The sequence below is a fragment of the Thermobia domestica genome, chromosome 13 (assembly GCF_964235325.1).
Source record: "Thermobia domestica chromosome 13, izTheDome1.hap1.1, whole genome shotgun sequence".
In the NCBI taxonomy this organism is placed as follows: Eukaryota; Metazoa; Arthropoda; class Insecta; order Zygentoma; family Lepismatidae; genus Thermobia; species Thermobia domestica.
The window spans coordinates 116,023,150-116,044,322 of NC_137466.1; the positions used below are offsets into that span (position 1 = coordinate 116,023,150).

Here is a 21,173-nt window from a genome sequence, read left to right on the forward strand (position 1 = left end):
TCTTTAGTTATAATGTGCTTCTATATATTGCATATATGATGATTTGTAATTGTTATTTCCTAATCACTGTATTAAATTGTTAAGTGTAAGACAAGGCAAAGTGCCTTAACGTTGCAATTTAAAACAGAAGTTAATAAATAAATAAATTTGAGGAAATGGTCAAGATTTGATGTCTGCGGAAATGGTCACTGGATATCTTTAGTTGCCCAGAGTTATTAGAAATTCCAAGGAAGAGGAAAGAAAATTGTGATTCTAAACTAGAAGTGACTTTAGAGAAGTAGTAAAACAGTGTCATTTGATTCATTTAGTCATCCTGAACCGATTGATGTGAATATTGTCAATATAGGACTACTAGAAATGTTCGAGCCCCTGAAAGTAATATATTTCCGGAAAACTTATTTAAAGGTAATTGTTTTTTTTTTCAAGTGGATAAAATTTATCATGACATTGACTTATACTGTAGTACATATTTCATTTGATAAAATTATTTACCAAGAACCCATCTTTCGGAAAAGTCGTTCTGAAATATATTTAAAATAAAAAGAAAACTAATTTAGCGACATGCATAATCATCATGAAATGGACAGAATCTAGTGATTTCGGGTGCAGGGAGGAGATTTATTTAGAACTGGACTTCGGAAAAAATATACAACTGATAGTGACTTAAGGGTAATTCATTTAGGAAATTTAATAATATTTATGGAATTAAGTAAATTTATTGATTTCGGATGCGAAAAGTCAATTTAAATAATTATAATTTTGGAATGAGTTAGGCAATTCTATCGATTGTAATAAAGCTTGGAAAATCTACTAATCCGGCGTGCAAAACAGCTGTTTACTGAGGTCAGCCTTTTGTATCAAGTAAAATATACGTCTTCCAGATATTTGTCTCAATAAAAAGAAATTTTATGCAAACTTCTAATGAATATATTAGCAACTGACGATTGAATCTTGAACTAAAATATTTTGCATATTTCTTTGTATATAATACTTGCTACTTTTGAAGATCAATTTTTTACTAGACTTCCATTTCCATTAAGGTAGATAGGCCATACTAAATTATTAAATTATTTTATGACTTACGATGTTTGAAGATTAGGAAAGGAATTGCAGGATGTAACGTATTTCTTCGGAAGTGGATTACATTTAGATCTATGGGGAATATTTATAATGAAGAATAATAATTTTGAGACACTGCTTCACAGGAACCTTTAGAACGAATTCAGACATGCAGTGAACCCAAGTACACGAAATCACGGTACATGGTTATGTTGATCACAACAATTATATGTAACCTCAAAGATTGTGACCCCTTAGTGTATGTTTTATTAATTTATTGAAGGAAATCGATCCAATGAGAGATTTGAATGGCGGGGTATGGTAGAATCTTGCACTAGCAGTTCGCAGATAAGTAGATCCGCGTTTGTAGTGTAACGGAAACGGATTCGTCGGGGAAGAGCAATAAAGTTTATTGTGTCACTGTAACGATAGGCCTCATAGTTCGTAGATCGCAAGCAAGCTTTCTGAAACTCTTTGTTTCTGATAAATTTATGAAGATCCAGAGAATGACATTAGGTGACTATTAATTGAAAGCCAAAGAAATTTACTTCCCCAATTAAACACTATTATTGGTCCGAAGATGCACAAACAAGTTAATTCAGTGAAGAAAACTGGTTTCAAAGTACCCAAAATGGTGTTCTGTATAAGATACTTATCGAATATCATGAAAGAGGAAGAGATGATTTCATACGTCAAAGATGTAAGCGTTCAGAATTGCTGATGGGGCAGAATTTGTATTCCTACAAACGAAATTGTCTCGGTTAGGTTTCGTTTTACTTCAATGTTCCAGTCATAAGAATGATGAGAACAGGCTGAACGATGAAATTAATTTGATTGATGATCATGGATAAATAGAGTCGAAGATGAAGTGAGTCATGTGTATACTGTTGACAATTAACTTGGGATTTTGGTTGAGACATATCAACTACGTTAAAAATTTATAGAAACAAATAAAACAGAACTGTAAGGAACAAAGGCGTGGAGAAAAAGGAAGATAACTGAGCTGAATTGACCTGAATATAAGCATAGCTGTGACTAAGAAAATTAACTATTAATTAAACGTAAGTTGCGATACGAGACTATTTTTTTTTTTTAATAACACTTTCTTAGTTTTTAACATCCCTGTTGCATACGAACGGCTTGGCGTTCATATTTGGTTCATAGTATATGTTGTTCGGGTGGGTAATGGACCATATTGCACGACATGGTTGACATGGCGGCCATCTTGAAAGCCGCCATCTTGGATCCAACTTTGAATTTTTAAATAGGAAGGGGGCATGTACGGTATTGTTTGGCACGAGCTCCATCTCAGGGAAAAAGTGGTGCAGTCCATTTTTGCCTACTGTTATTGGTTAAGAAGCTATTGCTTCACAAAGGGTGAAAATTTGAGATTACAGAATGTTTTTCTCTGTTGTTTCAGGTGATGTAGCAACTAGGCAACATAAGTGTTGGTTGCTGCTGTGAAAAGCCCAAAACGCAATTCTCGTCGTGTGGAAGCCATAACAGGAATCAGTCAGCGTTCAGTGCTATGGGTGCTGCATATTGTATTGTCCCATGTGGTATTATGTACAAACAACTCTTTACGCTTATGTTTATAAACACCACCACATGGTTTTAAGAGAGGACACTACACATCACGTGGATCCACTACAAACTGCAGACGACGACATCGAAGCAGCAGCGCCACCGCCGTCTGGGAATCTATAAATTCGGCAGCCGACAGCGGACCAGTACCAGTTCACTGGTGTCCCTCCTACTGTTTGCTTCCGAACATTAGGAGTAACCTAACCCCAAGACTCTCTGCTTCGGGACTCTTGGCTTTTCCTTTCTCCTGGCTTAGCCTGCTTCGGAGCTTTGTTGGGAATCCTAACCTCAGTCGCTTAGCCTGCTTCGGGGCTCTGTGAACACCTAACCTCCTTACTGCTTGCCACGGAGTATTGGGGAACCCTATCGCCACTCTGCCTAGCCTGCTACGGGGCTTTGTGGAGATCCTGTCTGCAACCTCTCGGTCAAAGACTACCTATATCTAACCTTACAAGTATAGAGAAATTATCTTTGTAGTATTTTTTGTAAAATGCTGTTTATAGCGAATTTTATAATAAAAGCCGGTAGTGGGAGTCGATTCCGGACACTCTTTTTATTACCACGCTCTACCTACAACCTATATGGGACAGAGTTTTACAATATGAACAAGTGGCACCCATACAAGCTGCAACTCCAGCAGCGGTTAACACAGGATGCTCTAGACAGGTGAGTGCAGTTTGCTGAATGGGCCACAGAAAGGTGTGAGGAGGATCCTATGTTCTCACAACGTGTTCTTTTCAGCGATGAGGCATTATTTTTCGTCCCCAGAGAGGTCAATAAACAAAATCACAGATACTGGAGTGACACAAACCCAGATTGACGCCAAGACAACTAAGAAGTAAGTGCTGAAAAGATAATGGTGTGGTGTGGAATCTGGGAGACGCCCATTATTGGACCGTACTTCATCTACGGCACCCTGACTGTTGAGAAATATCGTGAACTGCTATAGGATGATGTGTTCCCTGCTCTCTTGAATGAGGACGGTGATTTCCCATCCATTTTCCAGCAAGACGGGGCTCCACCTCACCATGCGTTATGTTCACGACAATGTCTCGATAGACAATTTCCGGGACGTTGAAATTGGAGTCCATGCGAATTGATAGAGGCGCCTTGCAGTGTGTCTTGCCCAAGAAGGACAGCACATAGACCACATGCTGTAACGCCAAATTTTCATTCTTTGTGACTCAATAACTTAACCATAACTGTAGGTAAAAATGAACTGCACCAATGTTCAAGTTGGTGTCAAATGATACCCCACATGCCTCCTTCCCATTTAAAATTCCAAAGTTGGATCCAAGACGACTGCTATGGCAACCATGACGTGCGATATGGTCTATTACCCACCCGAACAACATATACCATGAATCAAGTGTTTACGCCAAGCTATTCGTGTGCTACATGGGTGTTAACCGACTTACGCCTCACCCTGTAGATTAAGCTAGTATGTAAGATGATATCAATGGCTTAATCTAGATCAAGTAAAGTCCTTCTCGCTAGTATGGCGGCTAGCGCACTCACCTTTTTTCCACGAGGTCCGGGATCGACAAGCAATAACAAGGTTGAACAAGGAGGGAAAAGAATAAACTTAGTTAAAGTGGCTGGTTCGTAACCACGAGAACTTTAGAAGTATGATAATTATGAATGAAGGGTGAAAACGAGCCTGACTATGTGGTAATACAGAATCAGTGATATTGTTTGCTAGTTAAGGATGAACTTTCTGACTGAATTCTTCTAAGTTTTTGATATGAAATTTCTAGTTTTACATTTCAGGGTCTAAAATTTTACGTCCCTTTAGGCTAAAGGAGACAGAAGGGCAATGGAATTAAAGATTATGAAACAATTGGTGGAATGAACATGCGAGAGAAAGCCGGAGAATCCATGAAAACCCTGAAAACGATCTTGTCAACTACTATATTGGCCGGGGATCGAACTCGGGATCACTCGCACCAGTGAGCTTGCTACAACTGAGCCACTGTGCCCCTTCTCTTTTATTGAAGATTTTGTTAAGAGCATGGGGTCGATAAGAATTGGTCAATACAAGCATTAATGGGTGAATGAGGAAGGGATATTTATCTTTAAATATTATCCTATCCCCCTCTCCAATAATTGAAAATTATCTCTGGGAGAATGTTCACAGCTATACACGTGTGTATAATAGAAAATAAATTAATTACTTCTCGTATCAAATACATAATACTTACTTAATAGACCCTTAATTTGCACACTGGATGTGAAAGATAGAAGAACTTTCTTGGGTTCTAATTTTCGCTACATTAGATTGGAAAATATCATGTAGTTAAGGTTGTTGCGTGTGAAGGTTGATAATTCGTATCCAGTAAAAATCTACAAAAGGTATGTGAATAAAGTGACAAATCTACAGATTCTTATCAAGTAAATGGAAACAACTGAAGTCAGATGTCTGGGCTGGGAAAAGCAAGGCAAAGACCGCAGAGCCAGACTGTTGGTAGTGGATCTTAGAGCAAACGAAGTCAGTCCAAAAATGTAATGGGGGCCGGGTAGAAGTTAGGGGGGAGCCAATCCAACCATATTATAGTTGATCACCATATTATAGTTCATTTGCAAGCCTACCATGAAAATTGTAGGGTGGCCGGTAAAAATTTAGGGGGTGGGGTCCGGCCCCCTCTAGACCCCCTTGGATACGGGCCTGGGGCAAACTCTGTACTACATGAGAAGTACCACGGCAGTGTGCAGTGAACTGAGTAGATGATGAATATGTAAAATGGGCTATTTCTCTAATTATCAAACAGGACAACTTGTTGACACTCGATTATATGGTGCGGGCTAGATGGAAGACCAAATATGTTGGATGTATAGTGAGGAATAATGTTCAACATGGTAATGGTTTACAAAACTGACGCAAAATCACATCGGCGAAGAGGAACATTGATCAAAAGAAAACTCTTAGTGACAGAATCTTAAAACAGGATGTCACTCAGGACTGTAGTGCGACTATGATGCAAGTGATGGAGGAATTCAAATAGTACTTTCCATACATAAGTATGGACCCTGTCTCCGCAATTATAGTCCTATACGACTTACATGATATGGACATACAAGGTCGGGTTACAGGAACGAAACCGCTGATAAGCTATCATCACGCTTTAGCACGACGTCAATGGTACCGCAAACATGCAACATAACCGCTGATGACTGGAAATATGTGACATATTTATGTGTGGCGGACGCCTAAAGAAGTATATAATCCTCAGTGCCTTCGTCTAACCGCGAAACTTGACGGTGGCTCAGTGATTTTGTTTGGTGCATTATCCTGGGTTTCAGTGAGCCTTGTGCAGAGGCTTAACGATTGAGTTACTTCCGTGATTATGTCGCAGTTTTAAGGACCCATGCTCATCCTATGGTTCCTGGTAATGGCACCATATTTCAGGATGATAATGCACCCATTCATACAGCTGGAACTGTTGCACAGGTTTGAGGGATGTTGGAATGAACTTGAACACCTTTTCTAGCCCATCCAATCCTCAGATAGCACATAATTGAACATATGTGGTTCGTTTTAAACACACGAATCCGACGTAGACTTCCGGGTCCATCTTCTCTGACGGAAGTGGGTGATGAAACTCCAATCTGAATGATGCAAAATTCCACTTAATTACCATTTAAAGCCTTTAAGACTCCTTTCCACGTCGTATCAGAGCTGCTGTAAGGATGAAAAGTGGTCCAAGGCCGTAATAATCAGGTACGTTGCGTTTTTTAAATTTTTTTAGGTGTTTCCATTGTATTGATAAGTATATCTGCGAATGTATATCTGGGTATTTTTCAGGGTTCAAAGTGACAATGACAGCCCAAATTCCCGATATTAACAAGATTTCTTTCCGAGTGGGACATCATCGAACGGAATCCACAACCACCAGACGAATATATATGAAGACAAAACACCATCGTATGTCATAGTGAAAAAGTGAGCTACGATTAAAAAAAAAGGTTGATTTGGAGAAAGACCTGATGTATAGGAGATCAGATTCTGTGAATTCTCCGACATGGTCTACTCCATCACTAGATAATCCTTAAAGATCGCTGAAACCTGTTCCGATGAGTAGAGAACTAATTGTTCATCAGTCGTGATGGAAGATGAAACTTGATCGTAAACAATATTACGGCAAAATGAATTCCAAAAATGTTGAACTTTATCAGAAACGTGAACAGGTAGGGACGTGCATGTCTACTTTAACTCAATTTCAAGGGGCTGGCACCTGCTTCGTGCAAAGGATGGTAAATGTACACGGAACCTGGATATATTTCTATAATTCCTTAACCAAATAATCATCGGAATGATACCACAGCAGTTCTCCACGCTCAAAGAACGATATATAGGATAATGGTGTGCTGAAAAGGTTCTGACACACAATCATAGTCATATGTTTTGAATATAAAATCAGAAAAATAAACACACTGCTGAATAAGACTGCGCTTATTTAATATGCGTAAATGTGTTTTTGTATTAAATAAGTGCAATCTTGTTCAGCAGTGTGTTTATTTTTCTGAAAAGGTCTAGGTACGGTCTTCTAGTTTTCTACGATTATCTCTTCCAGGATGATTGTCAGGCACATAAATCACATCAGACAATGCAGGAAGTGGAAGAGCTACGAATCCGAATAGAAAATTACCCTCTTATTCTCCATACGTGGATCTGCCTGACTATGATCTCTCCTCATTTGTAAATAATCCACAAAAAACCTCCATTTTGAACATGGAAATGTGGAAATTGTAGCAAAGAAGCTTGATTTGCATAGCAATCTTCAGACCTCTATTTAAATCATCTACAAGCATTAAAGTGCTAGTTGTAGTGCGATACGATGAAAAAAAAATACCATAAACTTTTTCAGTAAGGCTAACAATTTAAAACCTGTTTTCGTAATCTATGCCTAACCAACCAAACAAAATTGGTTGAGCGTATGTGTCGCAATAACAGCGAGGTAGTTTGTGCTGTCATTATATATATAACGAAAGTAGTAATTTAAATGGAAGCTGAAATAATGACTGTGCAAAAATACGTTCCAAGGATACGGTCTCCAACAAAAATAGTTCTTCTTTTACTCCGGCGTTCCCCTCTCACTCGGAGTTCGATATTTATGATGATTCGCTTTGATCTTGGTTGCCAAACATTGTGCTTTGTTAAACCCTTTCCTTCTAAGTCCGTACTCACACGATCTATCCATCTTCTTTTTGTTTTTTCTCTTTCTCTTATGCTTTCTACACTGATCTTCCCCACTCTCTTGCCGACGTAATCATAATTTCTTCTCATAACATGACCATATCACACTTAGACGTTTCAATCACTTTAACGTTACCTCTTATTCTTTCAGTTCTGTTCTTATCTAACCTGACAACACCACTCATTTACCTGAACATTTTCATTATGGTTATGACTAGTTTCTTTTCTTGTACCTTCTTGATTCCGCAAATGTTTGCTTCGTACAGTATTCTTTCAACCTGGTACTTAATCTTTTTGTCACATAGAATACCTGAGATCTTCCAGTTCATAGGGTAGTGAAATGTATGAGTAACTACAGAAAGAAAATGATGTCGAAACTTCCTGGAAATACTATATTTTGCGAAAGGGCTGATTATGAAAATATGTAGCTGTTGTGAAGTATTACAAATTGAAACTGTTTCTCAAAGAATAATCCGCTTAGAAAGGTTCCAAAATTAAAATCAAATTAATCTATGCTGGGTTTGATTTCATGGTACTACTTAAAATACTCTAAAACTACCAATTCCAAACTTTGTATCTTAGAAACCAGCTTAACCCTTCATTTGCCACTGTTGCTCTCAAGCAACATCGCATTCTATTGCATCATACGCACGAATTTTAACTTCAGTGATCATCTAATTGGCATTATTGCTGTCGTACAATATTCATATACATGATTTGCGGGTCGTTTGTTTTAGATATTTCTAATCTTCGTCAACAGGGGATAGACAAACTTAGTATTGTAGAAGTTTTATCTCCTACGTTCCGCGAAAGTTCTTTTTTTTTTTTTTAATTTGTGCTTTCTTGCTCTGTAGGAAGATATTTCAACGAAATTGCTGCTAATTACTGAGAGTATTCTTATAATATTTGACCATAATAGGGCAATGCTGCTCACGTCAGTAGCTACACATAAGTCCTATTTTATGGCAATATTGCTTTGAAATAAATATCCTGTATTTTGTAACTAAAGTACAAAAATACTTTAAAAATTACGAAATTATGATCAGGAAGTCATGGTACAACCATAAAATCAAACTAAATATTTTAATGGTAATCCTATCAATGCTTGCAAATCAAAGGGATGATTTTTATAAAACGGAGTCAATCTGTCATTTTTGGGACAAAGTAAGCAATTCCTTCATTTTGGGGAAACTCACTTTCTTCCCACTCTTATGCTCTGAAAAGTAAAAGACATGGGTGACTAGTGGAAGTGAATGATTATGGAAGAACCAGTGGAGAGAAAATGGAAGAAACCAAAGGAAACCTAAGAACAAGTCGTTGTCCAACAGATAACCTATTTAGTCCTGGACCATGTAAGTTTGTTATGGATAACGTTATGTCCATTAACAAGTAAAAGTTTTAGATTGTTATTAGCTTTATTGGAAAATTCGAAAAATTATTTATCAAAATTCCAGAAAAAACAGCTTAAAATTCGTTTCATTTAAGACACGAGCTAAAATTATTCCAATTAACTGATAGAAGCTCATTATTCGAAAAAAATATCTTGTGTTATTTTAATATTCTCTATTTGAATAATTTTTCTTCTGCCATTCGAATAGTCATTCTTCAAACTGTTTTTCTTCTGTTCAAATATTTATTATTCGAACAACTTTTCTTCTTTTATTCAAATATTGCTTATCCGAATATCTGACAAAGAAACCTCCTGACGGGAAATACCCATGCAACGAAATAAACTATATTAGGGCTCTAATTTTTTCATAAGAGGTAAAAGTGGATCTCAAAAGGTAGGAAGACGCATGACATCACGCTGTCCCCTTTGCCATTCTTTGCCCATTGTAATTTTTAGGAACTGGGGGACGTCATAGATATTATATGGAAATGAGGAGACGACGTCCCCTGCGTTCAACCTCACTTTTACTCCTGCAGTACGGTAATCCAAACACTAATTAGCGACAGTTTCAATCTAGGTCCATAGCTAGGAGGTACCCACCACTTTTCAGCCTCCTGAGATTTTCGTTTAGAATATTAGTTTAGCCTATACGTATGTATGAGCGCCTGTCCCCTATCGTAATGTTATGGTTACGGGCAGGGGTAAAAGTAGATCTGAAAAGGTAAGGGGACGCATGATGTCACTTCGTCTCCCTGTATATCTTTGCCCATTGTATTTTTTTAGGAAGTGGGAGGACGCTATAGATATTTTTGGAAGTGGGTTAACGGCGTTCCCCTGTGCTCCCCCTCACTTTTACCCCCTGGTCACAGGTCTTTTATAATCCATTCTCCCTGTTCTTTGTTTGAATCCTGGATTTTATTTTTAAGAGCATGGGGATTTGTAATTTCTCTCTCTCTTTCTTTCTTTCTTTTCTTTTCTTTTCTTTTCTTTTCTTTTCTTTTCTTTTTGTGTGTATCACTAAAGAGTTTGCTTTAATGTTAATCACTTATGCTTTAATTTTTTATGCAAGATTGAGATTAAGAATTAAAAAGTAGTATTAAAGTGAAATCTGAACCACCACTATGGTTATTATGTGGAAACGTTCTTTTAAAAACTTGACTTTGAACTTGTGTACATTCATATGGAAAACTGGACATTACATAAAGGGGTATGGAGGCGCATTTTAAGACAACCCCTTCATTAGAAAACAATGATAATAATTGCAATTTTTCCTATGCTTAGTGACTGAAGGTTGTGTTCCAGAGACCCTCATTAGTTAAATTCAAAATCAGCACAAAGGTATGTGTAAATGGTGAAGCGTATCTAAAGATTCTAATCTTGCCTAATGCCTTCTATATACTGACATAAGAGATAGTAAAATTGTAATACTATATTTTTCCTTCTTTAATGTGGGCTATATAACCATAATACAATATTTCTAACTTACCCAAAACTGAAGGCACGACATCCAGCGCTGTCCAAATCGCATTCTCGTTCGCAGTCTTTGACTAGAGTTAGAGGCAAGGTACGAGTGACTTTCGACCTGTCTAGCCGCCGACCTATGGCAACACGTTCGTAACACTCTGAAAAATGGAAAATATATAAAGTTGCTAATATCTTAAGAACAACATAATCTTATAATGGAAGACATATCATTGAGGTATTGATGTTTTAAACAGATAGAAGTCAAATTCAGTATATTTGGCTTTGATTCACGTTAAAGTACACATGACTTATTTGTAATCTTCGCAGAATAAACGATTACCAAGATTAATAATCACACATTAATAATATTAATCATCACAAATTAATAATATAGGAATAACTTCACTATTAGCATTATTAGACAAGTCTTAGAACCAGTTGATATGAGTGTTAGTATTTTAAAAAGCTAAACATTCCAAGTATTATATTTTCAAAGTAAATCGAGTAAGTTTTAATTTTGTTTAAAAGAATGTAATCTAACTCTTAATATTAATATTAATATTGTATTTAATATTAACTCCCCGTGAAAGGGACATATTTGTCCCATTTCTTTAAACTGTCCTTATTTGTACTGGATCATTTAAAATGTTTCTATGTTTGTGTGTTGGGCGTTAAAAGTACAGAAATTATCTACACATGAGCTTGAATATAAAATAATATAAATATAAATTACACTATAATAGTTTTGTAATCAGTTTCTGATTTTGTATATTTTCCAGCTACTTATGGATTTATGAAGTATATACAGGGTGTTTCAAAACAACAACAACAACATTTGGGAGGTGATTCCTGGCGTCAAAATACGACAAAAAGTATAGACCAACCTGGGGGCATAAATGCTTCCTTTCAGAGTTATAGGCTGCCGAAACTATGAAAATAATGAACTTTAAAGGCCCATAGCTCCAAAGCTATGGGACCTACCGTAGTCGGATAAAGACTTCAGTTAGGAACTAATATGTACCCTATCCAAAAATCCATGCTTCAGAATCCTAAGCTACTCACGCAACAATTTTTTAAGAACGAGTTTGGGTACGGGCATATAATTTGAAATACTCACCAACTACCTCTATAAAAATTGTTGCGGAAGTACGGCAGGATTCTGAAACATGGATTTTTGGATAGGGCACTTGACCCGACTACGCTAGGTAACATAGTTTTGGAGCTATGGATCTGTAATGTTCATTTTTTCACGTTTTCGGCAGCTTATAACTCCGAAAGGAAGCATTTGTGCATTCAGGTTCGTCTATACTTTTTGCTTTATCTTGGTGTCAGGAATCACCTTCCAAACGTTGTCTGTGTTGTTCTGAAACATCCTGTAGAAAACACTAATATTGCCATACACAAACATTGTAAGTGCTTACACTATTCAGACGAGTAAAACAAAAAAGAGCTTTAAAAAACTTATCATGTAGTTACTTATGCTTATCTATTTAATAATTTTCCCTTATCGACCATAGGGACATATTTTGAACCACGCTGTTGAAGTGATGAACTTCCAATGATGACTTTTGGAATCTATGATACATGCCACGGTTAGCTTATAGATATAGCACAAAAAAATCTCTCCTTGCCTACAATTCTTATAAACCTGAACGTGTTAATATCTTAAGATCGTGTAAGTGTAAATAATAATAAAAAAAGTCAGTGGCATAGCGTGGTTTCATACTTACATGAAGATGTTATTTTTAATCCATTATTCTGAATATTTAATGCATTATTTAAAAAAAAAAAATTTACTACCCTTAAGTCATTCTTGCATATTTATTTTAATGTATAATTCTGTTTCATCAGAGAAAACGACGAATCCATCTACAACTTTGATGGACGCTATACCTCTGCAAAAGCTCGGAAGTATTGCTGTTTGAAAAGTTATTGATAACTCAAGAAGAATGTGTTAATCTCTTAGAAAGAGACCATAAAAACGTAAATCTAGTTTAATATCACAGTTAGTATCATGAAAATGATTGAATAATATATTGAAGTTTAACTCTTCTTTTTTTCAGTACCGAGGTTCATAAGACAAGTATTCTACTTAAAATTTACTACAATGAGGCTTTATATTCAAACTGGAAATCGAACTATGGACAACGCACACAGAATGCTCATGTGTTATATATAATATACCGTTGTACTACAATATATGAAACAGAAATATGAACATTAAGGAAGACCAGTGAAAAATGAATTTAAATATTGGATATGTTGATATTGAGAAGAATGGAGAAAATTATCTCCGAGGATTGAAAAACTAAAGAGCTAATATAGAAAAAGCTGAGAAGAGAACAGGAGGTATTTTAGAGTTTTAAAAGAGGAAAATTACCTACAATATTATTAGCATTTAACGGGGAACGATTTGCACAATAATGAGACACATACTAATTGATATGTTTCATTAAATATGAGTGGATGTAAATCCTCACGTGTAGTTTTCGAGAAAATTGAGAAATACGTTTTTTTTTTTTTTTTTTAAATACCAAACCTAAAAGCAGATTATATTATGTACAAGAACCATAGTACTTATCAAGATGAAACTGACTTTGAAGCATTCACTAATGAAGCTTTTAATTATAACACTGCAAGACGACTGTAAACAGTAAGTTTAGTGAGATAAACCCCAAAAGTTGTGATCATCAACTTTTAAACTAACTTTTATTCGACTATCCTCCTGACACCCCGCGTAGAGCCGGCTCTACAAAACATAACGACATTTGCCCCTTTGTTTCTGCGGATATCTCGAGCTTTGGTGAGTTGAAGCCTTTTGTAGGGTAATTTCTACACTTCAAATTTTTCCTTGGAAAACAAACAATAGCAGAAGCGCCTTATGTTGTGCAATTGGACAGCAGTTAAGATTCCTCCTGCTTCATGTACGCGATTTCCTCTGGGCGTCAGGAGGCTATAAATATTGTTTAAAGATAAGACATATATAAGTCGATGGACCACATGGAACTCAACAAAATGTCATTCTTGGCCACAAATTCAGATGCGAATTTTTTGAGAAAATCGAGAAAAACTTTTTTTTATGTCGTTCCAACCTGATATAGCTGATAGTTTATATTCTGCTGGAATAGACTTCCTTTTTAACTTATGTACTATATAAGTTAAAACCACAAATCGTTAAATAGCAGATTGTATCTATTGTTGTTCGATTTTTTCTAGCAATGACACAAATAATACTTAAGAATAAATTGTCTTATTATGAACGTGGTTTATAAGAATATGTCGAAGGAAGGACTGAAGAATATAGCATGAAAATAAATGTTAGAAAGACAAATGCCATTGCAATTGGAACCAAGGGGTCGGTGTCAAATATAGAAATAGAAGGGGAGAAAGTAAAACAGATGACTAGTTTTCGATACATGAGTAGCATTATTATTGATGATATGAACTATGTGAACGTGAAATAAAAACAAGAATAGGAATGGTGAAAGAAGCCTTTAGGAGGAAGAAAATACTATTTTGTGGGACCTTGAATAAAGAGTTGAAGAAAAACTCGTCGCGTGGAATTGTATTGGTCAGAAACATGAACATTACGCAAGAATGATAAAAAACGACAGGAAGCTTTCGAAATGTGGATGTGGAGAAGAATGAAGAGACTTAGTTGGGTTGAGCGGAAAACGAATGACTGGGTGTTAGAAATGATGGGGGAGAAAGTACAATATATTAAGAAGAGGAAGAGAAACCGGTTGGAACATTGGATAAGAAGGAACTGTTATCATGAGGAACGTCGTAGAGGGTATGGTGACAGGAAAGAGAGGGTGAGTGCGAAAGAGGCTACAATTAATGGATGATATCAAAAGAGAAAAATCGGACATGAAGACGAAGAGGTTAGCGGAAGATAGTGGAGCATGGAAGCTTCTCAGCTGCAAGAAGTGACCTGCCAATAAGGGCAGAATAACTATGATGATGATAAACATGGTAGAAGGTGTGTTTGGAAGTACAAGATATAGAAAAGACGATCCGAGTTGATATGCTATGAGTATTTAAAAAGAACACCTTTGGTGTCTAAGCATACTTATTTTAAAAATCGTGTTGAATTTGTAATAAATAAGAATTTTTTCTTTGAATAAGTTCTTTGATATGATAGAAGAGACCTGAAAAAAAATCCAAGACGATTCACGAATTTTCTTTGTTTTCAAGTTTAATCTTTAGAAAACTAACAGCACTTACTCTTAAGGCCCTTCGCTAAGCTCGTCTCGCTCTTTTCGAAAATTGTAGTGAAAGACAATGAAGAATATATATATATATATATATATATATATATATATATATATATATATATATATATATATATACAAACACAAAACGAACGAACATACAAACAAACATGAAACATAAAACGTGTGCCAGTTAGTACATACAATATGCGATTCTTATTGGCCAAAAATTTGCGTGCATAGTTTATAATGTCATAATTGTTAGGCACCCAAATTTATATACACTCCCGGGTGGATGAAAAATTACTAGACGATCAGTCACAAAACTGAAAAAAAAAAGTTGAAACTTAGCTGACGAATACATCATATGGAATAGTTTTGCCAAAACGGGTTTTTGGGATTTTCAGAAACAACCATGGTTCTTGCCAACTCTGCTTACTTTTGTATATAGGAGGTTATATATATATATATATATATATATATATATATATATATATATATATATATATATATATATATATATATATATATATATACATTGGTTAATCCTTTGGAATTCTTAATGTAAAAATGTTGAAGTAAAATTGTTTAAAATATCTTTTCGAAATTCATGGTTTATTTTCGAGGTTTTATATTATTATCGGCATCAACCACTAATTAAATGACTTTTTGTGTTATAGAGAAGCGAAACAAAGTCTGCTTTATCAATTTAAAGCAGAATTTTGAAAAAAAGCCTAAAATTTCCCAAGCAAAAAAGCGAAGCAGAAAAAACCGAGTTTTTTTCAAAAAAGCCGTTTTTTTTCCGAGCCCTTGCATCTCTAATATATACGGTACAGTAAAAGAAGATATTAAAGAACAGATATGGTTATATATTCTTTGAACATTATAGATTACTTGAATTTATTTTTTAATTGTATGGAGTATTTATCTTCATTATTTCTAGTCATATTTTACTGCCTATTTTTTTTTTTAAATTAAGTGCCTATTTTCCAAGTTTTTAATGCCTAAACACCCGGTCTCTAATCATAATGAATAACTTTGTTAGTGTATACTTCATTATCAGTTCTATCTTAATAAATGTCCTATATGGTTATAGTATAACATATATTTTTAGGTTTCCAGAAAAAAAATCTCGAAAACTACGCATGAGAAATTAAATTAACTCAAATCATTTTGTTCAACTCAAGGAAATCTATTGATTAGTATACAGTGGAAACCGTTTTACCAACATTACGAACAAATTTTGTGAAACAATTTTTCCTTCACCTTACGAAGAATATTTCGGGGATACGAACCCATATACACGTACACACACTTGTACAGATAATTCTACGCGCCTAGTAGTAGTTTTGGGAGTTTCTCGTAAATATTATCTACCAGAATTCTCTGTTCAAAAAATACTTTAAAAAAAAAAAAAGTTTTCGTGTCTTACACACTTCACATTGTTTTGTTTAATTTAGTATTAGTTATTTTCTTGAAAGATAATAATGTCATTTTCATTCTATATTGTTCATCACCATGTGCGTTCCCATAAAGTTTTCGTTTGGGAAAGGTCTAAGCTTTTGGGCCACTACATCTGTATAGTATTGAATGTGAATTATGCTACAACTGAAAATACGATATGAAAAAAAAAAAAAAAAAGAACACATAAGAAGTGTAAGATCAAATTTTCATGGTACATTAATCATTACCCTGTTAAACAAGTATAGTTTTTTTGAGAAAGCATACAAATGTATGTTGAGTTACGAAGTTTTTTTTTTTGGGGGGGGGGGGTCCGAACCAGGTAGACCTCCCTCGTGTGTGCTCTCCTGTTCACGACAGAAAAAAAATGTAAAGAAATGCATTGAGTGCCATATCTCTGTGACTAGAAACGAGCCAGCTACATTAATGTCGGTTTACGAACAGCATTATGGAACAAATTAAGTTCGTACCTCATGCATCCACTGTATATGCATTTTTGTTGTTGTTGAACGCTAAATAATATTTATAACTACAATCTAATCTTGCAGATACTTTTTGTCTCACTTTCTAAATATTTCATGTTTTTTATTGTCTCTAAGTGATTCAATAAAAATCTAAAAAAGAAGAGATCTTACTGAAGAGTCTTAATTGCTGGAGAGAATAATCGTATTTATTAACAACGAGTACACAAAGAATGCAAACCTTTACGCATAAATTACACAATGCTTTTAGTACCAGACATTACCTCATTCAATCATCATGTTTCCTGCTCTGTTGTAATATAGTGGCAAAGAGTTTGTTATTTTTAGGTGTCACTTCTAAATACACTGGCCCAACTAAAGAGCACAGTGGAAAACCCACTCAGCTGAAACTGATAATTTCGACAGTATTGTCATTTATCGGCTTTCAAATCTACTACAAAGCACGAATTAACCTTTTTTGTGTCATTGGTATTAAGTATAGCACTTACGAACATGTGTTGGTACCTAATTGTGTTTATTCAACGCCCCCTCTCCCTCTGTCTGTTTTCATTGTCCACTCGGTTATTCAATCCTATTCTATTCTGCTTTTTTTTTTCAGCTGTTACCTAATTCATTCTTTCATGCAATCCTGTTTTTCCCGTTAGAAGCTCTACTTTCAGAGTTGCTATCTTCTATAGTTTTTTTAAAGTACTATATCCTGACTGCTTATGGTAAATTCCACAACTTTAAATTATTAGCGTTTAACGAAAAACGTGTTCAAACATGACACACATTGCCAATTAATACATCTCGTTGAGCTGAACGAAATAAAATGAAATGAAATCTTTAAGTTTTATGTCCCACGTTTATGCCATGTAGGCTAAAGGGGACGGTATGATGATGAGAAATGGGTGGAATGAAGAAAGTGGGAGAACCCCGAGAAAACCAACGCACATGGTGTTTGCTCACCACAAAGCTCTCTTGGCACGAGCTAGGATTGAACTAGGTACCTCATGCACCAAAGGTGAAGGATCTACCATTGAGTCCCACTTGAGCTGAACAAAATGATATAGGTGAGCAGTGGCGGATCCAGCAAATGACCAAGGGAGGAACTAAACCATAGTTTGCAGTTTTATCCAGTGTAAAGCAGAATTAAAGCCCATTTTATCCAGTGTATACTTGAGCGTCAAGGGGAAGCTATAGCCCCTATATCCCCTTCTTGGATCCGCCTCTGTAGGTGAGTGTAAAATACTCATGCATGGTTTCCGAAATAATCCAGAAGAAAATTTTTCTTTGACAACCTACAAATTGATACTGTATTGCAAGGGTTCTCAATCTTTTACGCTGGCGTTCCTAGAGATGCACACTACACGAGAAAAGACACAGGTCTTCCAATAGAGAAATATACATTTTTTGAGTCGCGAGATCACTTTTACAGCATCCTTAAATCTGTCTCGTGCGCATCTCTAGGCGTACCACAGGTTTGGAAATCATGCTGTACGGTAATAACACCACACATTAACATGAAACATACTGAAGTTTATTCCCATCTAGATATTTGTTATGGCACTAGCAATACGACAGTTCACAGAATGATTAGTGAAATATAGTGTACAAATTATGATTAAGCCCTTAAGCTCTAAGTTTTGTTAAGTTTTGTACGATCTTAGAGTTAAACTTCAACTTTTGTCCAATTTGAACAATCTTATAGGTAAAAACGTCAAGTTTTGATAAATTTGAACGATCTTCTAGTTAAACTTCAAGTTTTGTTCGAGTTGAACAAACAATCTTATACTTAAACTTCAAGTTTCGCTTAAGTATAAGATTATTTAAATTGTTCAAAGATAAGACATAGCTATACGCAATCGACAGAGCATATCGAAATGAATGAAAGTGAGATGCTTGAGTGTAAATTTAAAGTTTTCAAGAAAATTGAGAGAAACAAATTTTTATGCCGATAAAGTTTACAGTATTAGACAGTTTTTATTCTTCTGAAAGAGTTTATTTATTTATGTACTGTATAAGTAAAAACAATAAACTGTTAACTGGCACATTATATTTATTGTTTATCTTCTCCTAACGGTCACAGTATTTCTATCGTAGAAACACAATAGCTTAAATAATAAATTGTATGTCTGCATTTTTATGCTAAAGCTTCAGTCTAAGCCAGCTCTTGGCCCATTACCTGTATAATTTAAAATCATGCAGACTTGGCACACTTAAAAGATTTAACATATTTTTCTCATAGGTAACATCATGTTACTGTGTACTTTTGATCATAAACAATCATTACCTATGGTACTTCAACTATCTGACTATCAAATAACGAACAACACAATTATTGTTTGTGTTTTGAAAGATATAAATAATAATCATTTCTATAAAATGTGTATTACCTATATCCCATTATTTCCCAATTTTCTCACAGTACATAACGGCTCCGTCATGGTACATCATTTAAAAATCGCTGCTCTAAGCTTTTGTAATGCCTAGTACACAGAGGAAAAAGACAGTTTCCCGAAAGATTGAAAACTAATTGATTGCAGTTCGTTCCTTTTCAGCATTCTAGTTGTATTAGGCAGAACCCATGTTTAAAGTGGGATCAAGCTAATGCTCCGGAAGGCAAGCATTCACACCCCCTCCCCCCATTGAAATCAACCAAACGAAAAGTAAAATTAGGTCCAGTATTTTCTTTTAAATAATAAGCTAGGTGGAGTCATGGGTACCTTATTTTTATAATGCAACTAACATTGTGTTGGACAGCATACGTGTACCCATCCTCTTATACTCTTGCACATCTTTTTTGTGGGGGGGGAAGGCTCACTTACCTCTGGTGCGTTGGGTCCCTGGTTCAATTCCAGGCCAAGTAAGCTTATACTGGACAACATCGTGCCCGTGGGTTTTCTCAGGGTACTCGCGTTTCCTCCCACTTTCTCATTCCACCAATTCTTCCATAATCATTCAGTTGCTTTAATCATCGTCCTCCTTAGCCTAAAGGATATAATCGTGGAACTAAAGATTTCATTTTAATTTTTTTCTTACACATCATTTTACCATTACTATCTTTTAAACATTTGTTCGTACTACCTCTCGAATACTATCTTTCCGGGTAAGTTAATACAAAATTCCGGTAGATTAACCAAGGTATAACAAAGCCTATAGCATCTGAATTTCAATTGCAACGACACATACTAATAGTATGCCATAAACCGAAAAAAAAAGCAAATAACAGTGACACAGTGTACACCACAGAAAGAAGTTTAGTTTGTTACAGTGTTTACAACAATAAATTGAATTGAAATTTTATCTCAGCCTCCATTCCCCGATCAACAACTGAAGTACGATGAATAATTATGAGAAAATAGAAAATGGTCTTTAGATTTTCGAGTAGAAAGTAATTTATTTTCGTTTTAGTGTTGTATTCCATGGATAAATTAACATTTTGTATCCTGAGCACTATACTAAACCGCTAAGCTAAGAAACACTGCAAGTAGTCTATCAAACAAGGATAATATCTGTAATTATTTCCATAGCAATACACAGGGAACCAATTTTTGATTGTCCATATTTCGGTATCACTTACATAGACTATGTCTATCAATGAACTTGGCTTCTGACTGTGACCCTCTATATTCTGACCAAAATTGATGGCGAGGACAAACAGTAAATATATAAAGGAATTTTTGGTAAGCGTAAATCCTTAGGTATCTCAATAAGGAACAACTTAAAACATCATAAAGGTAGAGTCCCCATAAGAGAAGGTTATGAAACAAATTATACCATTGAATTTCTAGAGAACGGAAGGAGAGGGACGAAAATAACACATTTAAACTGATTACCAAATGCTTTTAAATTTTTAAGAACAACACCATTCATCAAGAGTCGCTCTAGACGCACTAAAATACAGCTTCGTAAGATCAGCGAAAGATCAGGGTCGAGTCGGTCAGAGGAAGGAAATGTTACTATTCGCACTCACTAGAAAATGGTGGCATTGCGGCATCTAACCAAATAGTGAAGACAATTGAGGAGCTACTTGTAAGTAAGAAATAGTGAACTTTAGTCTCAAAAGCCAGCATTAACGACGAGGGGAGCCCCACAAATCACCCCAAAGGCGTGACTGCTAGAAATTTTCTGATAGGCTCTAGTCCTTTAAGGGTTGTTACGTCAAGAGCTTTTTTTAAAGTATTAATCAAGGCTGTACTACGAAATGAGGGTGTCAATGGAGCCCAGAACCAGTGGGATTATTTTTGTAATACATTACTTTTGTAGGGATACATGCATGAGAATCTGTTTAGGAATGGGACAAGAGAATATGATTGTCCTTCCCCTTGACATTTCAAAACATT

General features: G+C 35.5%; 1 protein-coding gene across 2 annotated transcripts in view; it reads right to left on the reverse strand.

Moving 5' to 3' along the window:
- The window catches only part of LOC145668444 (uncharacterized), a 357,510-nt gene that overhangs the window by 254,762 nt on the left and 81,575 nt on the right, over positions 1-21,173 (reverse strand). For both annotated transcript variants that reach the window (XM_081736316.1, XM_081736318.1), the window contains exon 2: positions 10,714-10,849. In XM_081736316.1, the coding sequence (XP_081592442.1) occupies positions 10,714-10,849 (136 nt within the window). The remainder of the gene's footprint in view (positions 1-10,713; positions 10,850-21,173) is intronic.